This window comes from Neolamprologus brichardi, unplaced genomic scaffold, assembly GCF_056152115.1.
Source record: "Neolamprologus brichardi isolate AB-2024 unplaced genomic scaffold, ASM5615211v1 NODE_ptg000031l+_length_7269946_cov_1, whole genome shotgun sequence".
In the NCBI taxonomy this organism is placed as follows: Eukaryota; Metazoa; Chordata; class Actinopteri; order Cichliformes; family Cichlidae; genus Neolamprologus; species Neolamprologus brichardi.
This window is the reverse complement of record NW_028270136.1, coordinates 4,425,123-4,435,000: the sequence shown is the minus strand read 5'-3', so window position 1 is coordinate 4,435,000 and position 9,878 is coordinate 4,425,123. Positions and strand designations below refer to the sequence as shown.

The following is a 9,878-nucleotide window of genomic DNA, read 5'->3' as shown; positions in this document are numbered from 1 at the left end:
TGCCCCGCCCAAGCAGCACTCTGCAGTGGCCCGACAGACCAGTTCACCGCCCTCCTTCCCCCCATCTAACACTCCCAGCCCGCCGAACGCCAAACCGACGAGCCCTTCCTCCCAGAGTCCCCACACGCCACAGACACCCACCACACCACAGACACCTCAGACTCCTGCCACTCCCAGCCCAACCCCTCCGCCTGTCAAACCCCCACGATCCTCCATTGGGGGGGTGTCAGTGGACAGCGGGATGTCAGGGGGCGGGGTCACGGCGCCAGCCGCAACGACAACAGAGTTCGGAGTGGATTCATTGGTGCACCAGAAGTTGGAGGAAACAAGCGCTTCGCTGGCTGCTGCTCTGCAAGCCGTGGAGGATAAAATACTACGACAGGAAGAGTAAGGACCACACACACACACACACACACACACACACTGACAGTCATGCTGTTAACAATGGTTAGCCACACAGAAGCATCTGGAACGTTGTCCTTCAGTAGGTGACGATATGAACCCTCTACAAGTATCTACTACGGATTAATCTCATCAAGTGAGATCAGTGGACTGTACAGCATCAGCAAAACAAGCCACAGTCTAAGGGACTGAAAACTAGCACCCACTCAACATAGGTTGTGAGGAGAATTCAAACACGTAAGGCCTTTGCAGACAATCACATTCAAAACATACTCGATTTGTTGCATAACAGCTGAAGTACAACTATAGATGAAATCTTCTTGCACATTAATAATAATATAATCCTGTACCATTCAGGGGAAATGTACCTACGCCTGTGATCACAGCATCACTAGCAGTATACTGAAATACAATGCTCTCTCTTTTTCCATTTCCATTTGTTTTTAATGTATCACAGTTGGAGAAAAGGCTTCATGCTCTGTTAACCCTCTGAGGTCTGGGTCATCATCGATAGTGACCCTAGCCCTAACTGTAACTCCAGGCAAGTCTTGGCAGTCAGGGAACAAAACGGTGTGGGATAATTGGGAAACTTCTGAGGGAAACCTGGTCTTGTTAGTAGAGATGGCATTCAATTCAATTCCAATTCAATTCAATTTTATTTATATAGCGCCAAATCACAACAAAAGTCGCCTCAAGACGCTTCATAGGTACAGAGAAAAACCCAACAATCATATGACCCCCTATGAGCAGCACTTTGGCGACAGTGGGAAGGAAAAACTCCCTTTTAACAGGAAGAAACCTCCAGCAGAACCAGGCTCAGGGAGGGGCGGGGCCATCTGCTGTGATTGGTCCATTCAGGGCATCCATCCGCCCTGAATGGATGAATCAGCTCTCATTTGATTTGTAGAAATCTGGCCAAATTTATTAAACCCCCCAAAACGTGACTATCCAGAGATGGGACCAGGAAGCATATTTATATTTATTTACTATTAAATCATCTCATATCTTCACACACTGAGGTTAATTATGGAGTTCCACAGGGTTCAGTGCTTGGACCAGTTCTGTTTACGTTATACATGCTTCCCTTAGGCAGCATCATTAGAAGACATAGCATACATTTTCACTGCTATGCAGATGACACCCAGCTCTATCTGTCCATGAAGCCAGATAACACACACCAATGAGTTAAACTGCAGGAAGGTCTTAAAGACATAAAGACCTGGATCACCTCCAATTTTCTGCATCTAAATCCAGATAAAACTGATATTATTGTACTGGGTGACATTACGTTGGCCTCCAGTAACACTGTGAGGAATCTTGTAGTCGTTTTTGACCAGGATATGTCCTTAATCCAAAATGCTGCAGCAAGAGTCCTGACAGGGACTAGAAAGAGAGATCAGATTTCTCCTATATTGGCTTCACCTCATTGGCTCTCTGTTAAATTCAGTTTAATTGAATTGAAAATCCTGCTCCTCACATACTTGTTGTTCCTAGAGTATTTAAAAGTAGAATGGGAGGCAGAGCCTTCAGTTTTCAGGCCCCTCTTCTGTGGAACCAGCTTCCAGTTTGGATTCAGGAGACAGACACTATCTCTACTTTCAAGATTAGACCCCAACCAATCACAGCAGATGGCCCCGCCCCTCCCTGAGCCTGGTTCTGTCGGAGGTTTCTTCCTGTTCAAAGGGAGTTTTTCCTTCCCACCGTCGCCAAAGTGCTGCTCATAGGGGGTCATATGATTGTTGGGTTTTCTCTGTTGTATTAATGTAGGGTCGACCTTACAATGTAAGGCGCCTTGAGGTTGGGGTTGTTGTAATTTGGTGCTATATAAATAAAATAAAATTGAACTAAAATGGAATATTTACAGTTTTCTTCTCAACACTTTAATTTTTTTTTCACCGTGTGTCGTCCAAGTTGACATTTATGACAACAAAAACAAAAAGTTGATGTGTTAGAATGTTTCTTTTTTTGTTTCTTGACCACCAAGACAATAAGAGCGCATCCTGCTGACACAGGGTCATTATAAATAATGACATAAGTGATGCTGAGAAGTCTGTTTTTGTCTGAACTCAAGACCTGCTCACTTCAAAAATAATTTTAAAGGTTAATTTGAAGCTCTTATTACTCAAAGCTGCATATATGCAGTATTGTTATCCTTGATTTGCATTAAAATACACAACGCTGAAAAACGACTGCCCCACATCTTTCTATTCAGTTTGATTTATACAGTACCAGATCACAACAACAGTCGCCTATTGTAATTTAAAGACCCTAAAGTAATACAGAGAAAACCCAACAATCAGACAACACCCTATGAGTCAACACTTGGCGACAATGGGAAGGAAAAACACACGTTTAACAGGAAGTCTCAGGCTCAGGGAGGGGCAGCTAACTTTACATCATTGTTTTTAGTCTCTGCTTTTTATTGTTAATAAACTTGTGGTTCTGTGTGTGTGTGTGTGTGTGTGTGTGTGTGTGTGTGTGTGTGTCTGTGTGTGTGTGTGTGTGTGTGTGTGTGTGTGTGCGCGCCTCTAGCTCTGTGGCCGAGCAGAAGACCACAGTTAGCATCCTTGACGACATCGGCAGCATGTTTGATGACCTCGCCGACCAGCTTGACGCCATGTTGGAGTAACTACAGAAACCAGCCGGTGCGTCTCCTTAGCAACGCTGCATCAGAAGTGACTCAGTTGGCACAACGGGCAACACGTCTCTCTATCTCGCACCTTCTCCTCATCCTTCTCTCTCATCATTCCCCTCCACCCCTCCCTGTCATCCGTCCGTCGGTCTGTCGCTGCGCCATCCCCTCCTCTTCCTCTCGTCTCCTGATGATAACGGAGCAGCACCGCAGTCCCGCACAGACTTGGCAAGAGAAGGAGAGAGCAAGAAAGAGGAATAGATAGAGAGACTAAAAGAGAAATGGTTGGGGAAAGGACCAAAGACAAGTGAAGGAGGAGAGAAAATAGAACAAACACACAAATGACGAGAGATGAAGAAATGCAACAAAAAGGAGGAGACTGCAATCAAAATGTGAGTCTTTAAAGAACTCTTCTGCTCAAAGCGAGCAAAGAAACAAAACCAATACAGAATGAAAAACCAACTGTGTAATGAATCATAGTATGGTATGTGTACATTATAAGCATGGAGAGTTTATATCTACTGAAAAAGTCCTGCATTAGCACAGTAATATATGATATACCGATAAATATGAATCTTTAGCTCTTTGGTTTGATGTCTTGGTTCTGTGTGGAATGGTGACCTCTGGTGTTGTGATGATGTAAATGACTTGATGGATTTTTATTTTTTTTTGTTTTTGTTTTTTATCCGTGACCAAAACGAGACTATTCAGCTCCTGAGGTGTGTGTGTGTGTCTGTGTGTGTCTGTGTGTTGTGTGCACGCGAGAGAGAGAAGGAGCGCAATAGGAACAGGGTGGTAGATGTATGCATGTGAGTGTTTCAGGATCAGATTGTGTTTCCTGTCCTGGCTGCATCTCTGCCACATCTTCGTCATCACCCTGCACACACACACACACACACACACACACACACACAGGAGAAGCACAATGCAGTCAGATTGATTACAGACACACACACGTACACAAGGGAGCGTGCACAATTAATAAATAAAATAAAAAGAGAGAAGGGGAGGGAGAAAACAAAAGCAAGTGTACAGCAGGTTGTGTTTGGGACAAAGTAGGTCAAATTCATTTTGGAAAGGATTTAACCATAAGAGGTCGAAGCCACCATTGGTGGACATGTTCACATGATTAGAGGCTGTTAGGGCTTCCACCTATGATGGCTTATACCTCAGAGAGTTAAAGGGTTACATGCATTTCGTGAGGTAAGGTAAAGGCAGTGGAGTCAGGCAAGTGAGCAAAGCTTAAACTGGTCTTAGCTGCTTCTAAGTACTTTGCACAGTGCAGCACAAGCACCACAGTGAAGCTGAACGTCTAGAGAGACAAAGCTTTGCCACAAACTCAACTCAGCTCAATGAAAAACTTGTTCTGACTAAAGAGATATTGCAAAAAACTTCAGGTTTCCAATGTGTTTAATTTTCAGCTTTGTGCAGTGGTTGCTTCAGAGCACCTGATACCATTTTGGAGTCCCTGTGCATTCAATCTGTCCAATGCAGAGTCAGTGTAGAGTCTATAGAGGTTTTTTCCAACACTTATTAACTGAAAAAACTAAAAACAAGTATTTGAAAACAGAACATTTATAAATGCCCCCACAGCATGATACCGCCGTGCTTCGTGCTGTGAATTGTGATTATTGATTATGACGAGAGTTTTACTCCCCGGGCCGAGCTTCTTCCAGCTGTTTCTCTCCTCTCTGATCTTAATGTGGGAATTCTACTTCACGCCTTCTCACTCAGTCTGAAGCTATCAGATTCACAGCTGTACTGAACTTCGTTGTGACTCGACAACATCGTTGTGTCCGCAGCCCTTTTACATAGCAGACACGCCACAGCGGGAAAAGCAAAAGTGTCAATTTAAATGTACCTGTAAAGTCAATTACACAAAGGTGTTTTCATTCAATCTAGATATTTGATTAAACTATCTGCTATTAAAATCTCTTTTTCTTTTGATAAAACCTCTATAAAAACTACTTTGATTCACTGTGTTGGCCAATAAAAAAGATACAGTCTAGCTGAGTCTGCAGACTGCTTTTAGTCAATGATTTTCCACTGAATTCCTAATATTCATGACAAAATACCTGCATTTAACCTGTTAAGAAGGTCTTAAGGTACTACTCCTTTACTAAGCTAACACGCTCCCGTCCACGAACAACCTTTCTATTGCTCTTGTCCCACACACTCCCAAACACCCACCCTATGTTGCCATGACAATCTACATCACCACCATTGTAATCGGCATTACCATGGTTACCACACGGTGCGATCACACCGTGTACATGGGATGAAAATATAAAAAGTATTCGATTGGAGCAAGTGGCGGCAGAGATGCGTGAAGCCTGGTGGTTTGTTTCGAGTGCAGCTCCTCAAACCAGAAGTTGGCGCAATACTGAGATTCTAACTGCACCTCTGCCCATTAAGAAAATCAAGGTTTCACAGCACGTTAGCAGCCACGCTGTTTATATAAATGAATAAGAACTCAGAGAATAGTCGTGGTATTTAAATTACGATCACATAGAGATTATATATATATGGATATTTGAAAAAAATATATAAGAAGAAGTGTATTTATGAGTGTGTTTCATTCTGAAGACTATTTTTAAAGTAAACAGATCTAATCTGAGTGTTGAATCAGTTTGCTTCTTCATGCTTAAGTGGTCTGAGCTGATGAACCATTGTAGGATAACATGTTGGGATGTTTCCAGGAAGTGTTCTTTTATTATTATTAATAATATTATTACTATTATTTTGTATTGTTTTTTTCTGCGCCTACATGTGTACATGTGTCCTGGTGTGGCGATGTGTATAGTATAAGCAATTCTTGTTCAGTTTTGTTATCTTTTGTATAGTTTTAAATGTCTTTGTTTTTCTTTGAAACATGTGCCTTGCTTTGTGATTTTGGTCTGACTTCAATACAGTAGATGGATATGTATAATATAAGGGCATCACTCTCTTTTTCCAGTTTGCCATCTTACTTGATATCTTGGTATGAAAATTGTGCTGCCCTCCCCAGCACCACAGAGTTGTAATTTTTAATCCATAAACTCAGCCGACTGAATGAAACAGTTACTAGCATAACCCCGGTTCTCTGAAAACCAGGAGAGCCATTTCACTCTAGGAAGCACCCTCATGGACGCTCCGCTACCACTGCATCATTCTAAAGACAGACCAATCACTTCAAGGATATGGGTCCCCCCCAACCCCGTTTGTAATAGCCCCTGGCACCACACCAGGTACAGAAGTCCGTGTGCAGTTGGCTTGGATGACAGAAAATCAGTTTTGAAAAAATACCTACATTTTAGCTTCTTCTCCTGCTTTTGTGAAGAAATATGTTGTGGATCTGTTGTGTTAGCATGTTAAGTTTTACATTATCACAATGTTTAAGAAAGTTTTAGAAAATAAACGTGGTTCTACTCAGTTAGCTGAGAGGATCAATGCCACTTTCAGAGTGAAGCCACAGATACCAGCTGGTTAGTTAAGGTTTGCTTAAAATCAAAGGATTGAAAACTCTCTGGAAAAGCTAGCTAGCTTCCTAGGGAATATTTGATTTGTTTAATTTGTACAAAAATCGATGTGTGATATCTACAATTATCTTCTGACATAGCAGGAGTAGTTCTTTTTTTACAGTTTACATTCATAGTGCTAAGCTAAGCTAAGCTAAACAGAAAACCACAGTCTCACATGTTGTCCGCTCAATTTGAACTCATTAAAAGAAGATAATCATATAAACTGCTTATAAAGACTGAACAATGAGATATAAGTTCAAGTTCAACTTTGCCCGAGACTCTTTGGTTTTCATTCCAGCTAAAACTTTAGTGTAAGAAATTTGCTAACCGCGGCTAACAACCAGCCATTCTGTCATGCTGTAACTATCTCCAGGTCGATGATCATTAACTTTTTTGTTGTCTACGTTTTTTCTAATTACATAATTGAAATTTTAAAGGTGTGCAACACTGTTAGATTTCATTCCTGTTAAGAGTTTGTGATATTTTGCATCAAATGTACGCTGTGTAAAAAATGTTTGCTTAATTATGCTAACTGTTAGCTGAAGGTAGTTCTGCTAAGCTACGCCATGAGAGTGGTATCAATCTTCTGATCTAGCTTTGAGTGAAAAAGCTATCCCAACCCACAATCCCTCAAAACATGGACAACAACAAATAGTCCTGTCATAAACAGTAATGGCTCAATTTCTTTTACATCTTCTAAAGATGTGGCTTAAGCACATAAATAGTTCTGAACTCCGTTAGCTTAGTTAAGTAAATTGTCACTGAAAGTGATTGAGCCAGCTGTCACCAGATGTGTAGGTGCATATTTATATGAAATTTAATTTCTTCATTTTTTTCCCTTGAGTTATTTTTACCTTGTACCAAACTGTCCTCTGTTATTACAAACTAGATGTCATTGTGGTGACATCCACAGATGCTTGGTGGTCTGACCTTTGAGGGTTGGCTGACCTGTGTGCAGCTTACAGCTTTTTCATCCGCCATCATATCAGAGATAAAGGTTTGCCTTTTTAAATCCTTCCTTAGGTCTCATTTTGGTCATCCTTCATATCGTAGGAATTATTCTGAAGTGTGTTTTGGTGCTTGGGCGTTGGGGTGAGGCTACTAAGGTGAAAAAACCCACACACAGATGGTCAAATAAGCTGTGGAGAAAAAGTACTTTTCATCCCTTGTTCTTCTTAACAAAAGATGAAGCCAAACTGTTTTTATTTGATTTTCCGCCTGTGCTTATCTGAACAGACACCCGAGTGGCGTCTCCTCTGCTCTGCAGCGACTGTATGCGAATGCTTGAGAGAGTGTGTCATGTGTTGCTCTGCTATTGACTGTGTGAAATCTGTGTGTGTGGGAGTGCGTGTGTGTTGTAGTGACTGGACAGTGGTGTGCTTGCAGTGACTGCATCTTATGGCCATCTGCTCTGAATAAATAAATGTTCTGTACAAACTTCACAGCCTCCTTTTGTGGTGTTTGCATTTTTATTTCTTGGTGACAGGAGAGTCTCTGCAGTGCACAATGTAGCTGTTTATGATTCGCATGAGGCGTTATAAAATGAGCAGATGTTTCAAAAATATTAAAAAAGATTGATTGTAATGAGCCTTTCAGCCTCTAACCCTAATCCAACCTTGTGTAAAGCCTGGTGAACATCCACGCTTGTTCTGAAAGATAACAGTACCGTAATACTGGACAGTGAAATTTGAAATGTTAATACCTTTGAAATGGTTGCTTCAAAGACCAGGACCAGGTGACTCAAGACAGCAACAAGTTGGAGTCAGTCTGTGATTCATTGATAAAAATCTAAATCTGTTGCTGTCTGCATATGCAAAAATTCACATTTACTATTTGCATTGAGAGTCTGTTTTGTCATAGATTTGAAATAGAAATCCAGAAATTCCTCCACAAATTGTGATGTAGTTGTTGCATGACGGCAATTTAACTACAAAAACGAATAGATGCTCAGCAACCCTGTAGAGGAGTATAACCAGAATACAACCTGTTGGCAACCAGCTGACTCAAGTACGGTGGCCCTGAGAGGCCAAACGGACTGCAACTTCAGAAAACACTTGCAAAAAGAAAAATGCTGCAAAAAGAAAAATGCTGCAAAAAGAAAAACGCTGCAAAAAAGAAAAACGCTGCAAAAAGAAAAATGCTGCAAAAAGGAAAATGCTGCAAAAAGGAAAATGCTGCAAAAAGAAAAATGCTGCAAAAGCACACACAACACAACGGAAATGTTTTTGGGGAGCAGAGTTTTTCTTTTTGCAAGTGTTTTCTGAAGTTGCAGTCCGTTTGGCCTCTCAGGGCCACCGTACTCAAGCCTCCTCCTGCAAAGTGACACATTGCACACGAGTTGTGCACACCAGCACAGACTGATTGCAACATGTGTGAAGTCTGTCTACGTTTATAAATTACACAGCGATCATAACCTTAGTCTGCCTGAGAGCGATTGCAGGTTGGACTGTAATTTTCATAATTCTTTTATAGACACAGTTATGAGGGCCATCCCAGCTCACCCTTTATCCCCTAACCCAGGCCTCGAGGGCCGGTGTCCTGCAGGTTTTAGGTGTGTGGGTCAACACACCTGAATCAAATGATTAGTTCATTACCAGGCCTCTGGAGACATGTTGAGGAGGTAATTTAGCCATAAATCAGCTGTGATGGATCAAGGATCAAGGACCTGCAGGACACCTGCACATGCCCTAACCCGACAGGTTTTTTCAATATTTCTTGAAACTATAGTAACTCTTGAACAGTTTGTGCAATGTAAAAAAAAAAAAAAAATCCTGATAGTTCCTGTAAGCAACTATACAGAAAAATTACATTTTTTCTTGTTTGGTTTTTTGCTTGTGTATTTGAAAATTATTTTTGTTGTGTTTTTAGCGTTTTATTGCATGTTTTTGTTTTATTCCATATATGATTTGTCATCCATCTACAAACATACGCTGTCCGGCCCTCTTCCAACACCTGAAAAACCAGGAATTTCAGGCTTGTACAGGCAGAGCACGGTGAGTTTTACAGTTCATAGTTCAAATTGGCGATTCTATTCATGTACATTCTCGTCCTTATTCAGTAAAAACTGTAAAAGTTTTAATTTCATTTGTGTTTAGCTGTTATTAGGCCCTGATGACAGTAAAGCAAAAGCAACTACCACATGTTGGAAGAAGTAGTCCTGAAAAACGGCTGATTTTATGACACTTTACAGCAAAAACAGCTAAACAGGCAGCGGGCTCAACATTATAGGGGTCACACCTCTGCTGGTGAGCACTCTCATGGTCTTAGACCAACGAGAAATGACCCCAATCTGATATGTGGTCACAGCCTCCTTTCTGCTCTAGTTACGACTCAAAACACAGTAA

General features: G+C 41.4%; 1 protein-coding gene across 6 annotated transcripts in view; it reads left to right on the top strand.

The window, feature by feature from the left end:
• The window catches only part of caskin1 (CASK interacting protein 1), a 126,378-nt gene extending 118,402 nt beyond the window's left edge, over positions 1-7,976 (top strand). For all 6 annotated transcript variants that reach the window (XM_087837348.1, XM_087837347.1, XM_087837345.1 and 3 more), the window contains 2 exons: positions 1-387; positions 2,935-7,976. The exon at positions 1-387 is cut by the window's left edge and continues 118 nt beyond it. In XM_087837348.1, coding sequence (XP_087693474.1) covers positions 1-387; positions 2,935-3,031 — 484 coding nt within the window. In that variant the 3' untranslated portion in view covers positions 3,032-7,976. The remainder of the gene's footprint in view (positions 388-2,934) is intronic.
• The last annotated feature ends 1,902 nt before the right edge of the window (positions 7,977-9,878 follow it).